General features: G+C 65.2%; 4 protein-coding genes across 7 annotated transcripts; 1 reads left to right on the top strand and 3 right to left on the bottom strand.

The window, feature by feature from the left end:
- Positions 1–2: 2 nt before the first annotated feature.
- GAS8 (growth arrest specific 8) lies at positions 3–6,803 on the bottom strand. 2 transcript variants are annotated; one of them, XM_027744497.2, is made up of 11 exons: positions 6,738–6,803; positions 6,194–6,277; positions 5,031–5,228; positions 4,676–4,882; positions 4,313–4,367; positions 3,503–3,708; positions 3,128–3,295; positions 2,749–2,835; positions 1,605–1,814; positions 483–548; positions 3–245 (listed from the first exon to the last, which is right to left on the bottom strand). In XM_027744497.2, exons 1-11 carry the CDS (start codon positions 6,738–6,740, stop codon positions 96–98), a joined length of 1,434 nt encoding a protein of 477 aa, XP_027600298.2. In that variant the 5' UTR covers positions 6,741–6,803; the 3' UTR covers positions 3–95. The 2 variants fall into 2 exon arrangements, with proteins under 2 accessions (XP_027600298.2, XP_039240395.1); XM_039384461.1 differs by lacking the exon at positions 6,738–6,803 and adding an exon at positions 6,509–6,631.
- Positions 6,804–7,222: 419 nt separating this feature from the next.
- DBNDD1 (dysbindin domain containing 1) lies at positions 7,223–11,149 on the top strand. Of its 3 annotated transcripts, XM_027744516.2 has the most exons (5): positions 7,264–7,344; positions 8,407–8,518; positions 9,439–9,600; positions 10,051–10,191; positions 10,281–11,149. In XM_027744516.2, exons 2-5 carry the CDS (start codon positions 8,470–8,472, stop codon positions 10,448–10,450), a joined length of 522 nt encoding a protein of 173 aa, XP_027600317.1. In that variant the 5' UTR covers positions 7,264–7,344; positions 8,407–8,469; the 3' UTR covers positions 10,451–11,149. The 3 variants fall into 3 exon arrangements, with proteins under 3 accessions (XP_039240397.1, XP_039240396.1, XP_027600317.1); XM_039384463.1 differs by lacking the exon at positions 8,407–8,518 and having other exon boundaries at positions 7,223–7,344; positions 9,454–9,600; XM_039384462.1 differs by lacking the exon at positions 8,407–8,518 and having other exon boundaries at positions 7,223–7,344.
- DEF8 (differentially expressed in FDCP 8 homolog) lies at positions 11,137–15,857 on the bottom strand. Its single transcript, XM_027744495.2, has 11 exons — positions 15,223–15,857; positions 15,038–15,120; positions 14,807–14,956; positions 14,437–14,578; positions 14,200–14,364; positions 13,509–13,636; positions 13,025–13,138; positions 12,300–12,380; positions 12,060–12,200; positions 11,862–11,971; positions 11,137–11,784 (listed from the first exon to the last, which is right to left on the bottom strand). Exons 1-11 carry the CDS (start codon positions 15,452–15,454, stop codon positions 11,682–11,684), a joined length of 1,449 nt encoding a protein of 482 aa, XP_027600296.2. The 5' UTR covers positions 15,455–15,857; the 3' UTR covers positions 11,137–11,681.
- Positions 15,858–17,035: 1,178 nt separating this feature from the next.
- Positions 17,036–22,285, bottom strand: TUBB3 (tubulin beta 3 class III). Its single transcript, XM_027744579.2, has 6 exons — positions 21,345–22,285; positions 20,910–21,126; positions 20,329–20,718; positions 19,567–19,675; positions 18,641–18,751; positions 17,036–18,338 (listed from the first exon to the last, which is right to left on the bottom strand). Exons 1-6 carry the CDS (start codon positions 22,283–22,285, stop codon positions 17,263–17,265), a joined length of 2,844 nt encoding a protein of 947 aa, XP_027600380.1. The 3' UTR covers positions 17,036–17,262.
- Positions 22,286–22,550: the final 265 nt, after the last annotated feature.

The following is a 22,550-nucleotide window of genomic DNA, read 5'->3' as shown; positions in this document are numbered from 1 at the left end:
AAGATGTTCACTGGGGTCTGTTTAATGGCACAGAGCAGGAACAGGGCACAGCCCCACTTCCAGTGTGCCAGTAGGACCCTCAGTGCTGGCCAGTGTCAGGTGGGCACCGAAACAAGTCCGGCGGGGCCCTGCCCCAGCTCCTGCCCTGGCAGGGGGAAGGCCAGTGGCTGGAAGCCCAGGTTGTCCAGGGGGATGCCGAAAGCCGTCAGCTTCGCCTCAAAGGTCTGCAGCATGTCATTGTGTGCCTGTAAGAGGAGGGTCCCCGTCAGCCCTCCACACCCCAGGGCAGGGGCTTCCTGTACCCCCTGGTCCTATTTCCATCCCCCATACCACAGACATGGAATCACAGAGTCATTTGGGTTGGAAAAGGCCTCTAAGTCCAACCCTTCCCCCAGCACTACCAAGGCCACCACTAACCCACAAGCCCAAGTGCCACATCCACACAGCTTTTAAATCCCTCCAGGATTCCTTCCCAACCTCACCTTGCAGACTCGGGCCAGCTGGAGCTGCAGGTCCTGGATGGTGTCATTCTTGGAGTGGAGCACGTCCTGTGGAAGGAGATAGGGTGTGAGGCCATGCTGTCCAGCCCCGGGGACATGGTGGCCATGCTGCAGGCGGGAGCAGTGTGGCACAGCACACGGAGGAGCTGCAGCGCCAGCAGAGCATTCAGCAGCACAGCCTGGCAGGTGGCCACCACCCTGCCCCCTCCAACTGGCACTGCCAGGGACAGCCAGCTCCAGGCAGGGACAGGGACCTTCTGGATCAACACCACAGCCATCCCGGTCTGCTCTGCAGCACCTGTTACGGCAGCACCACCCTGCCACCACGGCACCGAGGGAATTACAGGGAGCCAGGCTCCCCAAGGCAGCTGAGCAGAGGAATTCGGGGACCCCAGCAGCTGCGGGAGAGCCCGACGCCATGACGCCATCCCAGGAATGTGTTTTCCTTCCACCTGCTGGGAGGTGACACATCTGCTGCCCGTCCCACGGCCATGCTACCCATTCCCAGGGCACTCCAGAGCTTTCCTGCCACCCCTCACAGTGGGGACCTGCATGGGGACAAGCGGGAGGGCACCGAGGCAGTGGAACTGTCATTCCATGTCTGTGCCCGACCCACAGCCAGCGCTGCTCCCCAGCTCTGACTGTGGCAGGCTGCAGGAATGTGGGTCTCTGGGCTCTTTGCAGACGTATTTTTAGCATGGCAGATGCCACAGAGCCCCGGGATCCTGTCTGCACTGTCCCTTGTGGCCAGATGAGGTTCACTGGGTGCAACTCCTGTGCACAGAGCCCTCAGGAGCCACCGGACCCACCAGCAGTCAGCTGTGTGACAGCATGGGGTGTTGGCAGTGCCGCAGGGCCTGGGGCCATGCTCCTCCAAACAGGCCCCATCTAGGGACAGATCAGTGCCAAACTCTGACACCCACACACTCCACTCCAGAGGCAGAGCCGAGTGCCCCATGGCACTGCACATGGCCCTGGGAGTGCCAGTATGGAGTGACATGGCAGCTGCAGCCACACAGGAAAGGGACTGGCACATTCTGGGGGCTGTGGGCACTCCACAGCAGGCTCTGCCCCCCAAAACCTGCCCTCGCCAGTCCCCAGTACCTTCAGCTTGTGCGAGACCAAGGACAGGGCGCTGGGGTCGAGGTTGGAGACTGCAACGACCTCGCCGAGCTCCACCTCCTTCTGCTCCAGGAGGCTGAGGAGTCCCTGCAGTTTCCGCTCCAGGAGCAGGTTCTTAAACCCCGTCTTCTGCTGCACCTCATTAATGGCTTTGGTGAACTTCTGGTAGAGCTCATCTCGCTCTGCCTGGACCTGCTCCAGGAGATGGCACAGCATGGTGTCACACCACCCTCAGGAACTCAGGGGGCACAGAGGGGCCTGCAGGAGCCTGACTGGGGTCTGCTTAATGGTGTGGAGCACAAACAAGGCAGCAAACTGGTCTGGCAGCTCAGCCCAGTCATTCCCCACAGCACCTGCAGCCCACAGGGAAGACAGGTGCTGCAGCACAGCTTCCTCCCTGCATGGTGCAGCACCTGTGCTTCTCCTTCCTCCTCCTCCTCCCCTCAAGGCAAGGGACACCACAATAGGCTCCCTTTGGCACTAATTCAGACTCCAGCAAGGGCCCCCCGGCAAAGGGGGGTCTCTCCTCTCCTCCCCACAGCTGGCAGCAATCCCTGGCTCACAGCTAGTTAATAAGTGTCCTAATTGGGACACAGCCTCTCCTCCAAAGTCTATTTCTGAACGCTCTGAATCTGGCGCTGTCTTAATGATGGATTGTTAACGAGGCCTCGGATCAATGTTCATATTCCTGGGGATTTCTACGAATTGCAAATGAGCTCTCTCCTGCCTCAACAGATTTATCTGGGTTAGTGGGGGGGAGAACTCACTCTGCAGGGCTCATCCCAAGCCACCACGCCCCGACCAGCAGGGGAGCAACCCTGGAACACCGGCAAGAGAGGCCCGTGGCAATCCCTCCCAGCACTGCCCCACGCAGCCCCCGGTAGCGCGGGGGGCCCACTGGAGCGTGCAGGATTGCTTAGCAAAGTACAAGGCCAGGCCTGTCTGCTGACCGTGGGAGAGGCTGGAGCTGGGAGCAGCTTTGTTGAGAGCAGCGGTTATCGCCCGGCTCGGGATTAGCTTTGGAAAGCCCTCGGCTAAGCACAGGCTCTGCTAAACCCCCATGCCCTGTCCTCTGTAGAGGGTTTGGAGAGGGAAAGGGATGTCCAGCCCTGCCTGCAGCTCTCACCTTACTGAACCGCTGCTCCAGCACCTCGTGTTCCCACTGAAGGTCCTTCAGTTCCTTCTGGGTGACTTTCAGACGGGCTTTGGAGTTCTGTGAGCAGGAAGGGAGCATTAAGAAGCACGTGATTGTCTGGGAACTGTTGGGGATGTGTTCTAGGAAGGGAGGAGAGTGAGCAGCAGAGAAAACCAGGCCAACCCCACACCAACCTCTCTGCAGCGAGGGCTACTCTGATCTCTCTCTGGATCCCTATCTGAGATCCCACAAACACGCAGTTAAGCGGAATGGGATTCACTTTGCCCAGCAATCCCAGCACACTGAGTGGCAGAGGCCACTGCTTTCCCTCCAGGAACGAGCCCAGGAAAGGATTGGGCTGGCCACGCACCATCAGGATCTCCTTGTCCTTATCATAGCGAGCCAACTTCTTCTGCAGCTCAGCCACCTGCTCCTGGGCCTGTTGCAGTGGCTCCGTCAGCTCCTTGTTCTGCAGCAGCACATCTGTCTTCTCCTTTTCCAAGACAATCTCCTTCTTTCTCATCTCCTCCACCTGCTCCTGTTCTTAGGAACACGAGTGCTGGCTCCTGAGAGCTGCCCAGCCCCTCAGAGACCCACCCCCACCCTCAGGACACCCTCCCTGCTCATGTGACGATGTTCAGCCCACCAGCAGCAACCACATCAACACCTGGGAACTGCCAAATCCAGGTGACACCCTGGCAGGAGTGGTCCCTGGGTGGAGGGGTGGCACAGGGATAGGCAGTACCTTCAGGAGGCTGATGAGTGACATGTTTTTGGCAGTGATATCATTGTAGTAGTTCTTGATGTCACCGAAAGCCCCCTCGTGTTTCCCCATCAACTCGCTGATCTGCTGGTTCTTCCTCTCCTCCAGCTCATGGATCTCTGTCTTCCTCCGCAGGTCCATCTCCTCCCGCAGCGCCTGCATCTTCCTGTTGTACTTGGCATCCATCTCTGGGGGGCACAGGAGGGCTGGGTGAGGGGGGGCCTCCTGCAGACCCCATGCCCCAGCTCCTGTGCCACCACATCGGCATCGAGACCCTTGTGGGGCCCGGGGAGGGCTGAGCCCAGGAATGACATCCTTGGAAAGAGGGCATGGAAAAGCCCCAAGTGAGCCTGTCACAACCTGCAATGTCCCCTGAGGAGGACACTGGAGTGAGGACACAGCAAAGGCTCCTCCAGCCATCCCACCCCACAGGAGAAGGGCTGGCACTGCCACAGCACAGGGAACCGGGGAGGGGAAATGGCCAGAGCTGGGGGAAAACTGGCTGGAACTGGGGAAGAAAAGTGACCAAAATGGGGAGGGGAGAAAAAACAGCCAGAACTGGAGGGCAAACTGGACAGATTTGGGGAGGAAACTGGACAGAAGTGACTGGGAAAAACAGCTGGAACTTGAGGGAAAACTGGCCAGAACTGAGGGGAAAAAACAGTCAGAACTAGGACAGAAAAACTGCCAGAATTGGAGGGAACTCCCAGTCCACATGTGCTCGAGGTGCTGCTCAGGAGCCCAGAGCAACTCTCCCCATCCTGCTCCTGCAGGTTCTGCCTCTCCTCTGACCTTTGGCCTGTGCCTCGAAGTCGCTACGCAGCCGGGCCATCTCCTCCTCGTGTTTCTGTAAGGGAGAAGCTCCATCTTAGAGGAGAGAACCAAATCGTGAGTCAGCCCATCCCCAGGGATTCCCTCCTGCTCCCTGGGAAAGGATTCTGATCCCAATGTTGGTGCAAACAGTGGCTTGGAGGTTCTCCAGCTGCTCTCACAGCTCCCCGCTGCAGGAGAGGGGTCATCCAGGAATCCCTCCTCCCCATTCCTGGACCAGAAACCCCACCCCACGGAGCGAGCCAGGGAGGCAGGATCCTGCCCCTGCTCCCATCCTGTGGCTGAGGTGCCTCACAGGTGGCTCCAGCCTGGTCAGGGACATACCAGGCAGAGGTTTGTCACCGCTGCTTCATTGGCCAACTCCTGCTCCTTCAATTTGATGTTCAAGGAGCGCTTTTCTTTCCACAGCTCCTGCTCCTGGTCCCAGTGATCCTTCTGGGCCCGCTTCAGGGACAGGATTCCCTCTGCCTTCAGCTCTGTCAGGGTCTCCTGCTGCTCATGCAACAGGTGCTTCACCTTCTGCTTGTACACCTAAGGACAGGCCAGAGACTGGGTGAAGGGTTCAGCAGGAGACACCTGAAGCTGGGATGCTGGCAAGACATTCCCAGCTCCTCCTCCTCTTCCCCTTCTTCTCCTCCTCAGAGCTGCTCAAGGCTCACATGGAGCCCTTCTCCCCCACCTTGATCTCCACTTGGTGCCGCTCCTCTGCCTCCTCCATCTCCTGGTCCCGGCTCCGCAGCTCCGCTTTCTTCTCCTCCAGCTCCCGGCGGGTGATGTCCCAGCAGCTCTGAATCCTGTTACACTCCAGCTGGAAAGAATTCCGCTCCTGCCGCTCCCGGTCCAGCTCCTCCCGGAGACGCTGGACGTGCTGCAGCAGCTGCACAGCCGAGAGGAAGAAACAGGTAAGGCAGAGGGGAGGCCTCGGATACGTGCCTCTGGAGACTCCATGTCCCAAACCAGGCAGGACATGGTGGTTGTCATTGGGATAGAGCAGGGGAGGTCCCTGACTGAACCCAACAGCCTCTGGAAAAGGAATCACAAAACCTCATCCCACTTCCAGCAGCCTGCGACAGGTGTCTGGCTCGCAGTATCCAGTAACACCATTCTCAGGTGTCTAAATACTCCTGGATCATGGAATTTTTTGAGTTGGAAAAGCCTCTAAGATTAAGTCCAACCATTCCCCCAGCACTGCCAAGGCCACCACTAAACCATGTACCCAAGTGCCACATCTACATGACTCTTAAATCCTCCCAGGGATGGGGACTCCACCACAGCACTGGGCAGCTGTGCCAGGTCTGGACAGCCCTTTCCATGAAGAATTTTTCCCAATATTCAACCTAAACCTGCCCTGGTGCAACTTGAGTCTGTTTCTTTTGGTCCTGTCCCTTGTTTCCTGGGAGCAGAGCATGACTCCCACCTGGCTCCACTCTCCTGTCAGGGAGCTGCAGACAGCGAGAAGGTCCCCCCCGAGCCTCCTTTTCTCCAGGCTGAGCCTGCCTCAGCCGCTCCTGGTGTTCCAGACCCTTCCCCACCTCCGTTCCCTTTCCTGGACACGCTCCAGCCCCTCTTTCTTGCCGTGAGTGGCCCAGAACTGCCCCCAGGACTGGATGTGCCTCAGCAGTGCTCAGCACACAGGGCAGGAGAGCGGAGGGTGGGATGAGGTGGCTGCTCTTTCCAGGAACAGCAAGAATGCCCCTCCCCAGCCCAGACAGGCATCAGGCAGTGCAACAAACCCCGGCTGCTCGTCTCTGTCACCCTCTGCCACCTGTTGTCCCCAGAGTCAGGCCAGGCACCACATAGGGGTTCCAATAGCTGTTCTTGGTGGCCTGGGGAATCTCTCACCTGCTCCTTGCTCATGTCCTCCAGGTCCAAGGCATCCACCACTGCCGGACCTTTCCCTTTAGTCGATCCTTTCTTTTTGGGTGCCTGAGAAGCCAAACGCAGGAGGTGACTGGGTGAGAGGGAAGCCGTGCTGCTCAGGTCCACCGTGCCAGCCCCGGAGCATCCCTGCTCTCACGGCAGGAACGGGGCCAGAGCAGTGACACGAAGCCGGAGGCCCCGCGAGGAGGCTGGAAGCCTCCGGGACCACCCAGGACCTCCGTGGTTCATGTGACACCGCTGGTGTCACAGCGGCTCAGGTCCACAAAACACCTGTACCCAAATAGCTCAGAAGCGTCACCGCAGCGCTGGGAACGGCGCCGAGGGGCTCTGTACCCTCCCCGGGAGCGGAGCGGGCCGGGGCCCCCAGCCCTCGGGGCTCGGGCCAAGCCCGACCGGGGCAGGCCGGGCCCCACTGCTCCCCCCTGTCCGCACCCCCGGCTCCAGGGGACCCTTCAGCAGCCGCCCTGGTTCTTTCCCCCGGGCCTGGGCCCGGGCCCACTCTCACCATGGCGGCGGCCGCCGGCGCCGCGGTCTCCCGGCAACGGTCAGGCAGGTGTCGCGAGAGGAAAGTGAAATCTCGCGAGAGTTGCGCCGCGGACGGACACGCCCCCTAGCAACGCCACGCTCCGCCCTGGCAACGGGGGCGGGGCCGGCGGGGGATCCGGGGCGGGATCGAGGGGACACCGGGGGCACCGGGGAGAATCGGGGGAGTTCGGGGGAATCAGGGGGACCGGGCGGATCGGGGGGGTCCCACTGTGCCCGGCACAGTCCCGTCCACCCCTGCGCCCACCTCCGCGCCCCGGGCTGCCCCTGCGGCTGGAGCCCCCCGGCTCCGCTCCCGCACCCTGGGGATTCCCGCGGCACACCTGGTCCCCTGTGCCCCCCCGCTCTCCCCGGTCCCCCCCGCGCCCTCCCCTGTCCCCCTCCTGCCTCCCACCCATCCCGGTGTCCCCGCCCATCCCGGTGTCACCGCCCCGGTGTCCCCGCCCCCGCCGCGGCGGACAGGACCGTGCGGGCTGCGGGCTGGCACCGAGCCCGCCCCGCCCAGCTCCGGCACCGGCACCGGCTCCGGACCCGGCCCATGGCGGCTCCGGCAGCGGCCGCCACCGCAGGTGAGGGCGGGGGCCCGGGGAGGCGGCACGGACCGGAGCACCCATCACCGTGGAACCGGGCCGGGCCCCGCGGGGCGTGCGGGGCGAGCACAAGGAGATGTAGGGCGGGAGTGCAAGAGAGAGAGTGCAAGGGGAGGGGGTGCCGGGGGGGGGCATTGGGGGGGCATAGGGGAGCATGGGGCCGTGCTGAGGGTGCCCGGCTGCAGGGGTGGGGGGCTGTGGGGTGGGGGGGCCTGGGTAGGACACGGGGGGTCTGTGCATGGAGAATCTGGGATGGGGGGGGGAGCAAAGGGGTACTCAGAATACAAGGTGCTGAGGGGGGTCTGAGGGAGCACTGGACTGCCCTGGGGACATGAGGGGCACTAGGATGCTCACAGGATATAGGGGTGCAGTGGGGTACCCAGGAGGTGTGGCAGAGTGTCCAGAAGGTCAGACGGAGTAATGGGGTGCACTGGGGACCTGGGGTTGCAATGGGGTGCCCAGGTAATGTGGGGGGACAGTGGGATGCCAGGGGTGTAGAAGAGCAGTGGGGAACCCGGAGGATGTGGGGGTGCAGTGGGGTGCTCACAGGACTTGAGGGTGCAGTAGGGTGCTCACAGGACATGGGGTAGCAGTGGGGTACCCAGGGGACATGGGCAGCAGTGGGGTGCCCGGCAGACACCCCACACAGCTGTGCTAGTGCTGTGTGCAGAGGTGCTCAGGGACAGGGAGGTAGCTATGCCAGTGGAGCTGGGGGGGGCCGCGGTGTTCAAGGGGGGGCTGCACCTGGTGACAGAGACGGTGCCAGGGCTCCCTTGCACCCCTGTCCCTCCCGCCTGTGCCTGTGCCCCGCACATGGCTGTGCCATGGCTGCCGGAGTGGGGCAGCCCCGGCTGTGGCACCGGGAGCACTGGGGGCACCAGGCCTTGGGGGGACAGTGCCACCGGGACAGGCCGCAGGTTCTGTGGGGTGCCCGGTGCCATGGGGTGCTAGTACCGGTGGCTGCCCGGCTCTGCGGTTGCCGTGAGTCAGCACACGGTGTGCGGGAGAGATCCTTGATCCATCCTCGCTCCCGCCAGGCAGCCGGTGAGCCCAGGCCGGAGCAGGTGGTGTGGCCGGTGGCACGGCCGGTGGCGCAGCGGGACCATGCAGGCAGAGGCCAGAGGGGAATTCCGCGGCCGGGACCAGCGCCCTGGTGGGTGGAGGCGTAGTGGGGATCAGGGGAGCTGTGCTCCTTACCGTGACACCGAGGCTGGCTGGGCACTGCGTGGGCTAGGGTGGTAGGAGTGGGCAGCCCCCGTGTCCCCCCCGGGAGCAGTCTTCCCAGCCCTGGGGTGGGGTGGGGACCCAGTTTCCCAGCTGGAGAGAAGGTGCCAGCAGCACGGGGTGCGCAGTCCCACCCTGGGGGTCAGGATGTGGCAGAGCTGGTGTTGGAGCAGGGTCTGTTGTTCTGCCGGTCTCCCGCAGCTCCATGTGCCAGGAGCAGGAATCCAACACCCCACAACGTCCGTTTTCCTGTCGGGCTGGGGGGCTCTGTCCCTGCCCCGCTGTCAGAATCCTGGGGAGAGGGAGACAATGCCCATCCCTGTGCCGTGTCACCCTGCACCATGGCCGGTGGTAGCATGGCCCAGTGGTGGCACATGGTGCCACGGAGCCAGCACTGACCTCGGGGGGAAACGGGACAGGGTGGTGTGTCCCCTGGTGCTGCCCTGGGCACACAGGCTCCTCCTGACTTCAGTGCCCACTGAGCCCCAAGGCACTACTGTGCCACCACCTTGTGCCACAACCACGGGCTGTGCTACCACTGTGTGCCATGACCCTGTGCCATGACCATGTGCCACGGCCGCCTTGTCCCCACTGGCTCTTCCCGGTGACAATCCCAGCACAATCCGCCCTTGTCCGGCCCCGGCACAGGCTGCGCTTTGTCTCGCCGACACAAAGGGGCTGCGCGGGGAGGGGGCGTGGGGCGGGGAGTGGGGGCTGCCAGCTGCCGGCATGAGAATCCTGGGCAGCTCTGCCGTCCCCCCGGCCCTCCCGGGGGTCCCACTCCCCCTGGCCCCTCAGCTGGGCACCCCATGGGGGCCCCCGAGGGAGCTGCGGTCACCAACGTGGCAGGTGCTGGTATGGCAGAGCTCGGCAAGGAGCCGCTGGCCCTGGAGCGCCCAGCGGGGACCCCCACCCACGGGCCAGCCCAGGAGACCCCTCGAGTCCCCCCAGAAGAGCAGGGTGGCATCCCTATCCCCAGCGCTGGCCTGCTGCAGGTCACTGAGCGTCGACGTGAGTGTGGCCCTGTGTGGGGTTCCTGCTTGTTCCCAGAGACAATGCTGTCCCTGACACCCCCTGCCAGCCCCTGGGGTCCCTGCCTGTCCCTGGGATCTCTGCCTGCCCCTGGTTCCCTGCCTGTCCACAGCACTCTCTGCCTGCTCCTGGGATCTCCTGCCTGTCTCTGGCATCCTTTGCCAGCCCCTGGGCTCTCCTGCGTGCCCCTCAGGTCCCCTGCCAGCCCCTGGGGTCCCTGCCTGTCCCTGTGGTCTCTGCCAGCCCCTGGGGTCCCTTCCTGTCCCTGGGGTCCCCTGCCAGCCCCCAGCCAGTTGTGGCTCCCACCAAGCTCCTCACCCCCCCAGCTCCCTGGGCCCCCAAACACCAGACCCCCGACCCCTTCATCCCTCACCCACCCCGTGAGCAATAGTGGTGGGTCTCCAGCCCCCCCCCCCCCGGTGCCCGCAGAGCCCCTGAGCAGCGTGTCCTCGCTGGAGGTGCACTTCGACCTGCTGGACTTGACGGAGCTGACGGACATGTCGGACCAGGAGCTAGCCGAGGTCTTCGCCGACTCCGACGAGGAGAACGCGGCCGGAGAGACTCCCGGCGGTGAGCGGGGGGCCCGGGGCCGCCGGTCCCGCTCTGTCCGCCCGTACCGGCCCGTTCCTGACCGCCCGCCCACCCCGTCCGTCCCGCAGGGCTGCAGCCGCCGCCGGTGCCGCGGGCCGGGTACCTGCGCTCGCCCTCCTGGACCCGCGCGCGGGAGCAGGGCCGCGACAAGAAGCACCTGAGTGACCCCGAGCTGCCGTCGGGACCCCCGGGACCCCCGGACGCCTTCCTGCCCGCCGAGCGCCCGCGGGAGCCGTAGGGACAGGACCTGCTGGAGGACACCGGGACACGCCGGTGCTGCTCCCGTCGGTACCGATGGAGCCCGTCCCCGGGCGCAGGACTCCCGTTAGCCCGCCCGGAGGGCAGAGACGGCCACAGCCCCGCGGGGGGAGGCACTGGGGCCGCCCACAGCCGGTCACCCGCGGCCTCGGGGGGGGGGAACCCGTTCGGCCCCGCCGGGCCCCGGGGGCGGCACGGCTCCGGTTGCCGGGAGCGGCGGGTGGGGCAGGACGGGACGGGTCGAACGGCCCAGCCCGGCCCGACGGAGCGCGGCCGGTGCCGATGCCGGCCCGGTTCTGATGTAGCAGCGCTGTGATCCGGTAAAACCGACCGACCGACACACCGCCGGCCTCTGCCCGTCTGCGCCGCGGTCGGGGGGCAAACGGGAGGGGTTGGGGTCACGGGACACCCCGGGAGCATCGCGGGGGGAGGGGGGGTCGGCTGGTGCCGAGACAGCGCGGCCGCAGCCCCTCCCGGTGAGCGAGAGACTGGCGGTGACCGCGGCACATCCCCGATAACGCCACACAACGCAACTCCACCCCACCGGGCGGCGCTGGACCGGGGACCGGCCCGGTGCGGGGTCGGTCCCGGTGTTCGCTCCGCCCCGCGGGAGCTTCAGCCCCTCCGCTGCCCCCCGCCGCCGGCCCGAAGCAGAAACACGAATGCTGAGTTGCGCAAAGAGGCTCGTTAATGCTACAGGAAACACCGGGAGGGAAGGGGGAGACACCGGCCCCGCGCCGCGCCCGGTCCCCCCTACCCCGCAACTTCCTTGGGGTTCGGCCCCGTTAACGGCGGTGCTGGGGGGAGATCGGATCCCAGTAGTGTGTGTGTGTGGGCTCTGTCCGGTCCCGGGGCTAGCCCTCCTGGCAGCACCCACTGCCCCGCGACAACGGAGCACCGATCCCTGCCTGCACCCCATCCCTGCCCGCACCCCGGTTCCACACAGGGACGGCAGGAGCCGCTGTGGCGCCTTAACCGGATCCCAGTTAACCAGATCCCGGCTCCTCCGGCAGGGGTCCCCATTTTCCCAGGAACAGCTGGGGTCCAGCTGTGCCCCCTGGCAGCACCGCCGTTCCCACAGGCAGAGGGTCCCGGAGCCAGGGCCACCCCAGTACCCAAACCGGCATGGAGCTGATTGTGTCTGTCCCAGGGTCCTGTAGTGGGTGGGGAACAGCTGTGGGGCTGAGCCCCTCCATGAGGTCAAACCCTCCTCAGGGCTCTCCCTCCGTGCCGGAGTCTTGGAACAGGGATTGCTTCCGCAGGCTCAGCCGGGCACACCGGGGACAGGTGGTGGAATTGTCATAGTAGCAGTCCCTGGAGGGGAGGGGACAGTGCCATGTCACCCCCATGCCACCCCCGTGTGCCCCCGTCCCACCCTGGTGTGTTGGTACCTGTGGAACACGGCAGAGCAGTCAGCACAGACCGAGGTGTGGCTGTCGAAGGGGAAGAGCACGTCACCCTCCCGGCACAGCTCACACACGAATCCCTTGGCCTGGCAGCGCTGGGGGAGCAGGAGACAATGGTGACCCCACCAGTCACCCACCAGCCCCACAGGGGTCTCCTGGCTCTGCCCCATGGCACGGGCTTACCTCGCAGTCCAGCTTGATGTGCTTGGCAAAGAGTGTGTGGATCTCGGTGAGGGAGCAGCCCAGGCGCCCGGCCTCGATGTCGATCAGGTCCTGCAGCGAGTACATCTCATCATTCTCCACGAAGTGCTGCCGGTCCTGCAGCTGCGGAGGACAGGTCACTGTGACTATCACCGTTGTGTGACTGTCACCGATGCACCTGGTCCTGGCCCCCTGTGGCCCCCCAGCACCCCTGGGCCTGACCTGCAGCAGCAGCCGCGCCTCCATCGCCTCCTTGCAGGTGATGAAGTAGGGCTTCATCAGCAGGATGTCCTGGCGCAGCTTCTGCAGGGCACAAGGCAGGATGGGGTGGGATGGGAATGGGATGAAAATGGGGACAGGAATGGGGATGGGTGCGGACAGGGATGGGACAAGGACAGGAAAAGGGTGGCAGCAGGAGCAGGACGGGGATGGGGTGAGGATGAGATGGGGATGGTGTGGGAATGGGACACGATGGGAATGGGGATTGGGACGGGAGTGGGATGGGAATGGGGACAGGGATGGGATGGGAATAGGTACAGGAATGGGGACAAGAATGGGAACAGGAATAAGGACAGAGATGGGATTGGAATGGGGACAGGGATGGGAACAGGAATGAGGACAGGGATAGGACAGGAATAGGACCAAGACAGGGAAAAGGGCAGTGGCAGGAGCAGGATGGGGACGGGGATAAGGTTGGGAATGGGATGGGGACGGGATGGAGATAGGAGCATGACAAGACCAAATTGGGTCAAGTTCATCCCTGTAGCAGTCTGGGCATCCTCTGCCCCAAACCCCCCACCTCACCTTGCTTTCCCTCTGTGGGACTCAGCGGGAGCCACCAGGGTCCCCCCACCTCCTGCTCACCCCAGGCTTCCTCCACAGTTTCACCCCTAGCCCCGTGGGGTGTCCCCTGCCCCTTGGGGTGTCCCCTTGGATCCAGCACTCACCCGGATCTCTACCAGCTCCTCCACATAGTTGAACAGCAGTGGGTTGATCTCCCGCAGCTTCAGCACCGGCCGTGACACCATCAGTGCCAGGTACCTCATACTGCACCGTGACACCTGCCACCACCACCGGGGCACCGTCACCCCCGGCACCCACCAGCCCTGCCGCCACCACTCCAGGGACCCCTGGCAGGGACCCATTGCAGGGACACAGCCCTGAGGACACGGCCCAACCCAAGTGATCTCTACCCAGGGACCCCCATAGTCAAGACATGTCCCCATGACGTGGCCTCCCAAGTGACCTCTATCAAGGGACATGGCCCCCAGGGACCCCCATGACAAGGTACACAGCCCCCCAAGTCACCTCTACCCATGGATGCAGCTCCCAGGGACCCCCACGACCAGGGACGTGGCCCCCCAAGTAACCACTACCCAGAGCCATAGCCCCATGACCCCCTGGGGTGCCCCCACCCTCTGCCAGGGGCACCTTGCGGGGCTCGAAGTCCCAGTTGTGGATGGCACGGGCGGGCACCACAGCCAGGTCGTTCCAGTGGCAGCTGGAGCAGTAGTAGAGGCCGGTGTAGTCGCACTGTCGAGCCTCGCTGGGCACCCCCCCTGTGGTGGCACGGGGCTGGCACAGGGCTGGCACCAGCACCACCCTGCCCCCTGTTTGTCCCACACCATGTGCACCCCTGGGACACTCACCAGCACCCAGGGACATGGTGGGGCCACAATGTCACCTTCTCCAGCTCCCTATGGCTCCAAGTCCCACATAGCCCTAGGAGCCCCCACTTTCAGCTCTCCCCAGCCTCACACACCTCCCACCCCACAGCACCTCAGCCCCAGGCAGCCCTGGCCCCCCCTTCCCCGCAGCTCCACAGAGCCCCCAAGGGAGCCCAGCCCCACACAACTCCCAGCTCCCCCCAGCCCCACAGAGCCCCTAGCTACCCCCAGCCAACCCCGAGTCCCTAGTTCCCCTCAACCCCTCCAGCCCCCTCAGCTCAACCCCTCAGCCCCCAGCCCCACAGAGCCTCCAGCTCCCCCCAGGCCCACAGAGCCCCCAGCTCAGTCCAGCCCCCCCAGTTCTCTCCAACCCCATACACTCCCCAGCCCCAAGAGCCCCCAGCTCCCCCCAGCCCCATCCAGCCCCCAGCCCCTCTGGTGGTGTGGGGGCTCACGGAGAGAGATGGGGGCACGGCACTCGGCACAGCGGTAGTCCTGGCTGTCCAGCCCGCTCTCGGGGCAGATGCTGAGCTGGTACTCGGCACGGTGGCTCACCTGGGCCCGCACGCATGGCCGGCTCACCAGCGGCAGGCACTTGCTGTGGCACCGGTAGTAGCAGCCTGGGGGGCATGGGAGGATGTCAGTGTAGGGATAGGGGGGACAGGGACACAGAGGGGGTGTCCCAAACCCACCTGTGCAGGTGTACCAGGTCTGGATGAGCCCCCAGATGATGGTGCTGCACTTGTCGCACATCTGCTTGACACTCTTGCTCTTCTCCTTGTAGAAGCGATGTTCCAGGACCACACGGATGTTGGGCTCGTCCTCGCCGGGGTCCTGCAGGGTGGAAAGGAGGAGGCAGAGAATCACAGAACTGTGGAATGGTTTGGGTTGGAAGGGATCTCAAACCCATTCAGTCCCCCCCTGCCATGGGCAAGGACACCTTCCCCTAGACCAGGTTGCTTCAAGCCCCATTCAATCTGGCCTGGAGCACTTCCAGGGATAGGGGGATCAGCATGCCCCCCCCAGCAATGGAGGCCCCCCCAGGTCCAGTCCCAGTCCCACCTTCAGCTCCTGCAGCTTGAGGCGGAGGTGGATGAGCCGGACCACGGCATCCTTCTGCCGCTCCGAGTGCTCAGGCAATGCCAGGATCACCCGCTTGCACTCCTCAATGGCCCGGCGCAGCTGCGGCACGTCAGATGCCAGGATCAGCCCCTGTAGCCACCACCAGAGGAGGCGGAGGGTGAGCTGAGCTCCCCAAACCCTCCCCATCCCCAGAGTGCCCACCCCACTCACCACAGGGCGGGAGAAGTGGTCCTCGGCCAGCCCCAGGTCCAGGGCGCCCTCAGGGTCCCCTGGGGTGGGATCCGGCTGCTGGGCTGCAAAGTGGGGTACCATGGGGGGGCTGAGCACACCCCGGAATAGGGGGATACCATGGTGGGGCTGGGCCCCGCTGCCTACCCCAGTGAGTCAACACCCACCTGGGACAGGGGATTCTCCGTCGGGGCGCTCTGGCTGCTCGGGGGTCTTGTTGAAGGGGTTGAGGTGGGCCTGGCGGAAGCGGGCCAGCCGCTCGTCCGACGCCATTGTTACCGTCCTGCTGGGGGACAGTGTCAGGGTGACACTGGCACCAGCCCCCCACCTCAGCCACACCCCACCAGCACCGGCACCAACACTGTCACTGACACCCCGGCACTGACACCCCAATACCATCACCCTCTCACAGGCACTTGCACCCTATCACCAACACCCACATCCTGGCACCATCACAATCACCCCATCACAGGCACCGATACTGCCTCAACGGCCCCAACGCTGTCACCAACATCCTGTCACCAGCACTGGCATCCCAGCACCAGCACTGACACCGTCACCAACACCATGTCACCGGCACTGATACCCTGGCACTGGCACCGACACATCGTCACGGGCACCGACGCCCCTCACCGGCACCAACACACTGTCACCAGCACCGTCACTGATACCCCAGCACCGACATCTCCTCACCGGCACTGACACCCACCGATAGCCCGGCACTGGCACCGACAACGGCACCGACACCCTGTCACCAGCACTGACACCCCAGGACCGTCACCGACACCCCGCTTCTGGCATCAACACCCCGTCCCCGCGGACAGACCTGTTCCTCCGCCTCCCACGCCCGTGCCCCCGCCCTGCCCCGCCGCCACCGCCCGCCTCGGCCGATGGTCACTCCGTATCCGCACCGTCCCCGGCCCCCCGCGGGCCCCGCGCTGTCCCCGCGCTGTCCCCGCGCTGTCCCGACCCCGCGGAGCCCCCGCGCGCCCCCGCCCGCCCGCCAGGGGGCAGCGCCCCTTCCCCGCTCACCGCGCGCGCAGCCGCGCCTGCCCGCGCGCTCCGCCCCGACACGATCGCCCCGCCGTGGCCACGCCCACAGAGTTCCCCGCCCACCTATGGCCCCGCCCTGCCGCGCTGCTGCCCCCTGCCGGCCGGCGGACCAAGCGGCACCCAGCCCGTCCGGGCGGGGCCGCGCCGGACCCGCTCTGTGCCCGCCCCTACAGCCCCCACTCCCACGGCGACACCCGCGCTGTGCCCACCCCCACAGCCTCCACTCCCACGGCGACACCCGCGCTGTGCCCAGCCCCACAGTGACACCTGCACTGTCCCCAGCCCCACACTCCCCAGCCCCGCTGTTCCCATCCCTACAGCGACATCTGCACTATCCCTTTTAGATCTCCCTGAAACCTCCAGCCCCATTGTACCCATCCCTACAGCTTCCATCCCCCCAGCCCCCAGCCCCATCATCTCTTGTCCCTACAGCCTCCATTCACAGAGTCCCTTGTCCCTATAGCCCCCAGCCCCATCATCTGGTGGTCCCCAGAGCCAGGGGGTTCAGGTCTGGGGGTGCCTCAGATCTCTCACAACTGGGCACATGCTCCCTGTGGGAGCACCCTGGGTGGAGCACCCCCACCACAGCTTGGGGGACAAAGGACCAACTCTGTCCTGGCACAGGGAGGCAGCTGCCACCCTCCACTCCCTCTCATCATGGAGAAAGGTGACAGTGGGGACAAAGGCACCATCCTCCTCGGTAGTACCTTCACCCCCAGATCTTGAGGGGTTGAACCTGTGGGGCAGGAAGGTGGGGGGCAGTGCACAACCCGGGGGTGCCCATGGGCTGACACAGGTGGACACAGGGGTATTGTCATGGCTTAGGTATGGGGGGTTCCCCAACCACCCCCCTCCTGTGGGAATGGCTGAGGGGACTGAGCAGTGGGGGTGTCCTCTGTCCCCCTTCCCAGGAGTACAGACAGGTAGTACCTGGACAGCAATAAATTTATTAAGTATTCAAAAAAAATAATAGACACGAACCAGTAAAAAACGAAAAGGGGGGGAGGTGGGACGGAGGGGTGGGGAGCCGAGCTGGCTCAGGGGGGCAGGGGGGCAGGACACACTGAGGGGACGGCAGGGGGGGCACCACCCGGGGGGTGCAGCAGCGCGAAGCCAGGGGGGCCGCGGGCAGCGTCGGGGGGTGGCATCAGGCATCACTTGGCACCCTGTGCCTCCGACTCCTCCTCGTCGTCCTCATACATCTCGCCCTCCTCCTCAGCTGTGGCATCCTGGTACTGCTGGTACTCAGACACCAGGTCATTCATGTTGCTCTCGGCCTCGGTGAACTCCATCTCGTCCATGCCCTCACCTGTGTACCAGTGTAGGAAGGCTTTGCGGCGGAACATGGCTGTGAATTGCTCTGAGATGCGCTTGAAGAGCTCCTGGATGGCTGTGCTGTTCCCGATGAAGGTGGAGGACATCTTCAGCCCCCGCGGTGGGATGTCGCACACAGCCACCTTGACATTGTTGGGGATCCACTCTACAAAGTAGGAGCTGTTCTTGCTCTGGATGGCCAACATCTGCTCGTCCACCTCCTTCATGGACATGCGGCCACGGAAGACAGTGGCCACGGTGAGGTAGCGGCCATGGCGGGGGTCGCAAGCAGCCATCATGTTCTTGGCATCGAACATCTGCTGGGTGAGCTCAGGCACGGTGAGGGCACGGTACTGCTGGCTGCCGCGTGCTGTCAGAGGGGCGAAGCCCGGCATGAAGAAGTGGAGACGCGGGAAGGGCACCATGTTGACAGCCAGCTTGCGGAGGTCAGCGTTGAGCTGGCCAGGGAAGCGCAGGGAGGTGGTGACACCGCTCATGGTAGCTGAAACGAGGTGGTTTAGGTCACCGTAGGTGGGGGTGGCCAGTTTGAGGGTGCGGAAGCAGATGTCGTAGAGCGCCTCATTGTCGATGCAGTAGGTCTCATCCGTGTTCTCCACTAGCTGGTGGATGGAGAGCGTGGCATTGTAGGGCTCCACCACCGTGTCCGACACCTTGGGGGACGGCACCACGCTGAAGGTGTTCATGATGCGGTCGGGGTACTCCTCCCGCACCTTACTGATGAGCAGGGTGCCCATGCCCGAGCCTGTGCCCCCACCCAGCGAGTGGGTCAGCTGAAAGCCCTGCAGGCAGTCGCAGTTCTCGCACTCCTTCCGCACCACGTCCAGCACGGAGTCCACCAGCTCGGCCCCCTCCGTGTAGTGCCCCTTTGCCCAGTTGTTCCCGGCACCGCTCTGCCCTGGGAAAAGAGGCTCCGATTGCCATTGGCTCCCCACGCCCTCGCCAGAGGGCTCTGGGGAGGGGATCCGGGCTGGGACCGGGTGCTGCCGCCGGCAGCACCGGGAGATCTGACGCCGGGGTGGGGTGGGAAGTGGGAACCACAGAGGTTTGGCGGCGTGCCGGAGGTGCCAGGCCCTGCGGCGCGGGAGGGGAGTGCCTGCTGAATGCCCCAGGGATGGCAACAGGTCGGGCGGGGCAGGGGACTCAGGGGACTGGAGGGGACACGGGGGGCAGTGTCCTCCTCCCTCCTCAGGGACCTACCAAAGATGAAGTTGTCCGGGCGGAAGAGGTGGCCGAAGGCGCCTGAGCGCACGCTGTCCATTGTCCCTGGCTCCAGGTCCACCAGGATGGCACGAGGCACATACTTGTGAGCTGAGAGAGACCCCGTGAAGGGAGGGTATCTGCTGCCACCCCACCCCAACCCCCAGGGGTGTCTCCCAGCACCCTGCGGGGTCCCATGGGGCTGGGCACACAGACTGTGTCCCCCCACAAATCACAGGGTCTTATGGAGTGGATGCATGTCTCAAGCCCCACCCAAACCACAGGGTCACATGTCTGCCCCCCCCCCGGCCCCCAGCCCCCTGGGGTGGGAGCACGTGTCATGTCATATCTCCCCCCACACAACAGGGTCCTACAAGGTGGGTGCAAGTGTTGCCCTCCCTCCAAACCACAGGGTCCCATGGGGCTGTGTGCACATGTCATGGCCCCCCCCACACCACAGGGTCCCACAGGGATGTGTGAATATGTTATGCTCCCCCCCAAATCACAAAGTCCTATGGGGCTGCATGCACATGTGCACCCTGCCTCCCCCAAACCACAGGGTCTGACGAGGTGGGTGTGCACCAGGGTCCGACAGGGCTGGGGTAAAGGTGTTGTGTGTGTCCCCGCCCCACAAATCACAGGGTCCAATGGGGTGGGTGTACATCTTGTTCCCCTCCCAAACCACAGAGTTCCATGGAACTGGGTGCACATGACTCCCCCCACTACAACCCTGCAAACCACAGGGTCTCACGGGGTGGGTGCCCTCCTAGACCCCCATGGGGTGGGAACCTCTATCTCCTCCCCCTCCCTGCCCCAACAGTCCCAGCTCCTGCTGCACTGGGGGGTCAGACTGGGGTGCCCCCCTGCAGCCCAGGGTGGGGGTTCCAGGCTGCCCTTCCAGGGGGGTGCTGGGGGGGGTCGCTTACAAGAGGCCTCATTGTAGTAGACGCTGATGCGCTCGAGCTGCAGGTCCGAGTCCCCCACGTAGTTGCCACTGGGGTCGATGCCATGTTCATCGCTGATCACCTCCCAGAACTGGGAAGGACAGGGGGCTCAGCAGGGTGGGGTACACTGAGACACCCCGAAAACCCCGGGCAAGGCAGGGAGCAGGGGGATCCCCCCATCCCTGGCCAGGACTGGGCAGAGCAGTGGACACTGGGACGCCACAAACACCCAAATCCCTGAGCAGGGTGTGGTAGGGGCATTAGGATCCCCCAAACCCTGGTCAGGGTTCAGCGGGGCAGGGGACACTGGGATTCCTCAAGCCCTGGTCAGGGCGTGGCAGGGGCATTGAGACCCCCAAACCCCGGCCAAGGCAGAGCAGGAGGGGGTGCACCAGCACCTCCCAAACCCCGGGAGGGGCTCAGCAGGGCGAGTGGCACCGGGAACCCCCAACCCCCAGTCAGGGCGGGGCAGAGGCACCGGGATCCCCCAAATCCCGGTTGGGACTCAGCAGGGCGAGTGGCACCGGGACCCCCCAAGCCCCGGGTGGGGCGCGGCTCCGGGAGGGCGCTGTCCGCGGTGCTGACGGACAAAGGCGGGGGGTGGGGGGCGCGGGAGGGGGCGGGGCGCTTTGTCCTCCCGGTGCGGCGGGAGCGGGGGGAGGGCAGGGGAGGGGAGGGCGAGCCGGTCTTTGTCCGCCGCCCGGCTCCGCCGCGGCGGGCGGGGCGGGGCGGCGCCGCCGTTACCTTGGCGCCGATCTGGTTGCCGCATTGCCCCGCCTGGATGTGGACGATCTCCCTCATGGTGCGGCCGGGCCGGAGCGGAGCGGGACGGGAGCGGGCAGGGGCCGGGAGCGGAGCGGCACCGGAGCAGAGCGGCACCGGGAGCGCGGGGGGCGGACCCGCCGCCGCCACCGCCTTTATAGGCGCCCGCCGCCGCACCGAGCCGGCCGCTGACGTCACCGCCGCCCGCAGCCAATCAGCGGCCGCCGCCGCAGCGCTGCAACAGCCCTGCGGCACCGGCACCGCCCGGGCCGCCCCGCACGGCCACGCCCACGGCCACGCCCACGGCCACGCCACGCCGCGGCGGAGCGGGGAGCCCCGGCAGCCGCGGGGGGCACGGCCAGGGGGCACCCCCTGCACCCACCGGGAACGGGGACACCCCGGGACCCATGGGGGCATCCTGGGACCGCGCGGCATCGTCGGGAGCATCCTGGGGCGGCGGCGGCGGCAGCGGCGGCGGCGGGGCGGAGGGGACATGCACACGGGACACCCCCCAAACTGCGTCCCATAACGGGGAGATAGGGACAAGACACGGAGAGGCCAACCCGGGTGGTCGGGTCGCCGGGAGCCCCCGCGGCATCGGGGACAGGGCCGGTGCCGGTGCCGGTGCCGGGGTGGGCGGCGGCGGGCGCGGCCCGAGAACAAAGACGACAGGGATGGGCCCTTTGTCCGGGGGCGGCCAGGGCCGCCCCCCGCGTGGAAACCAGCCTCCCGCCGCCCTGCCGGTTCCTCCCGGTCCCAGCCGGTCCCCACTGGGAGCAACTGAGCCGGGAATAGGCAGGGAGGGGCCGTCCCCCTCGGGGCTGCCCGGGGCTGCCCGATGCCAGCCATAGCGTCACTGCAAAGAGCCTTTATTGGGAACCGCGAGCTGCGAGCCCGGACGGGGGCATCCCGTGGCTCATCCCATCCATTCACCAGTCCATCCATCCGTCCGTTTCGGGGTGGGGATGGCCGTGCCGGTACCGCGTCCCGCTGCCTACCAGGAGCACGTCACCACCTCCCGCAGCGTCCGTCGGAGCTCTTGGCTCCTGAAGGCATAGATGAGGGGATCAATCACCGAGTTACAGATGATGAGGATGAGAAAGAGGTTGAAGTAGCTGAAGAAGCAGGTGCAGAAGGGGTTGGTGGGGCAGATGACAATAAGGATGAGGTGGAAGAAGAAGGGCCCCCAGCAGATGAAGAAGACCCCCAGGAGGATGGTGAGGGTGACAGCACCCTTCAGGCTGCCACTGTGGTGGGCAGTGGGAGGCTTCTGCTGGCTGGAGATGCTGTGGAGGTGGTGGCGGGCCAGGGCAAACATGTGTATGTAGAGCACCAGCATGAGGATCAGCATGAAGAGGAAGAAGCTGATGAGGCAGAGGAGGATGGTGTTGCTGTGGTAGTAGGTGATGAGGACGGTGCTGGAGACGGTGCTGGCCAGCCAGATGCTGGCCATAGTCACCACGGCCCTCTGCAGCGTCATGATGCTGTGGTAGCGCAGGGCGTAGAAGATGGTGATGTAGCGGTCGACAGCGATGACCCCCAGGAAGGAGAGGGAGGACACAACAGAGCTGCAGATGAGCATGTCGATGACGTTGTCCATGTGGCGGACAATGCTGGGGCGCATCACCAGCACCCCGTGCTCCAGCAGCAGCATGAAGAGCATCTCCGCCAGGTTGCTGATGCTCACCAGCATGTCAGACACCGCCAGGCAGCAGATGAAGTAGTAGGTGGGTGAGTGCAGGTTTCTGTTCTTCAGGATGGCGGCCACTACCAGCAGGTTCTCCACCAGGCTCACCAGCCCAAGTGCCAGAAACAGCTCATTGGGAATGTCCAGCCCCTGGCACCAGCCGCTGCTGGCTCCGACTGTGGTGTTGCTCTGGTTGCCCTCACTGGCGTTCCAGGGCTCGCGCAGCAGACGCAGGGGGGCCAGTGTCGACATGGCCCCTGCCTCAGCCCCGGGGCACCCTGTGGCACCCACACACCCCTCGAGCCCCTGTTGTGCCCCGCCAGTGCTCCTGTGGCGCCCGGCAGCAAGGCCGAGGGGACACAGAGGAACTGGGGATGGGAGGTGTGGGGTGTGCCGGGGGTGTCGCGTGCCTGCCGGGACCCCCCGGTGTGGCGGCCACTCTCTGTGCCAGCGCTGCCCCACGTCCTACGCCCGCCGGCCCAGGGTGCTGGGAAGAAAGGGCCCTTTCTCTGCCCCA

This window comes from Pipra filicauda, unplaced genomic scaffold, assembly GCF_003945595.2.
Source record: "Pipra filicauda isolate LSUMZ 115617 unplaced genomic scaffold, ASM394559v2 scaffold357_size738173_pilon, whole genome shotgun sequence".
NCBI classification, from domain to species: domain Eukaryota; kingdom Metazoa; phylum Chordata; class Aves; order Passeriformes; family Pipridae; genus Pipra; species Pipra filicauda.
The sequence above is the reverse complement of the archived record's forward strand: the minus strand, read 5'-3'. Positions and strand labels throughout refer to the sequence as shown.

Coding starts and splice junctions, on each gene's coding strand:
- GAS8 (XM_027744497.2), bottom strand. Junction 5,229..6,193: donor AGGACATGAGCAAGGAGCAG/GTGAGAGATTCC, acceptor TCGGCTGTGCAG/CTGCTGCAGCACGTCCAGCG. Junction 246..482: donor AGCTGGCCCGAGTCTGCAAG/GTGAGGTTGGGA, acceptor CTCCTCTTACAG/GCACACAATGACATGCTGCA.
- DEF8 (XM_027744495.2), bottom strand. CDS start 15,454: ATGGTATTGGGGTGTCAGTGCCGGGGTGTCAGTGACAGTGTTGGTGCC. Junction 14,365..14,436: donor GACCTGGTACACCTGCACAG/GTGGGTTTGGGA, acceptor CATGCCCCCCAG/GCTGCTACTACCGGTGCCAC. Junction 11,972..12,059: donor ACATCAAGCTGGACTGCGAG/GTAAGCCCGTGC, acceptor CTGCTCCCCCAG/CGCTGCCAGGCCAAGGGATT.
- TUBB3 (XM_027744579.2), bottom strand. CDS start 22,285: ATGTCGACACTGGCCCCCCTGCGTCTGCTGCGCGAGCCCTGGAACGCC. Junction 18,752..19,566: donor CTACTACAATGAGGCCTCTT/GTAAGCGACCCC, acceptor GGTCTCTCTCAG/CTCACAAGTATGTGCCTCGT. Junction 18,339..18,640: donor CCCGGACAACTTCATCTTTG/GTAGGTCCCTGA, acceptor CTCTTTTCCCAG/GGCAGAGCGGTGCCGGGAAC.
- DBNDD1 (XM_027744516.2), top strand. CDS start 8,470: ATGCAGGCAGAGGCCAGAGGGGAATTCCGCGGCCGGGACCAGCGCCCT. Junction 8,519..9,438: donor CGGCCGGGACCAGCGCCCTG/GTGGGTGGAGGC, acceptor CCAACGTGGCAG/GTGCTGGTATGGCAGAGCTC. Junction 9,601..10,050: donor GCAGGTCACTGAGCGTCGAC/GTGAGTGTGGCC, acceptor CGGTGCCCGCAG/AGCCCCTGAGCAGCGTGTCC.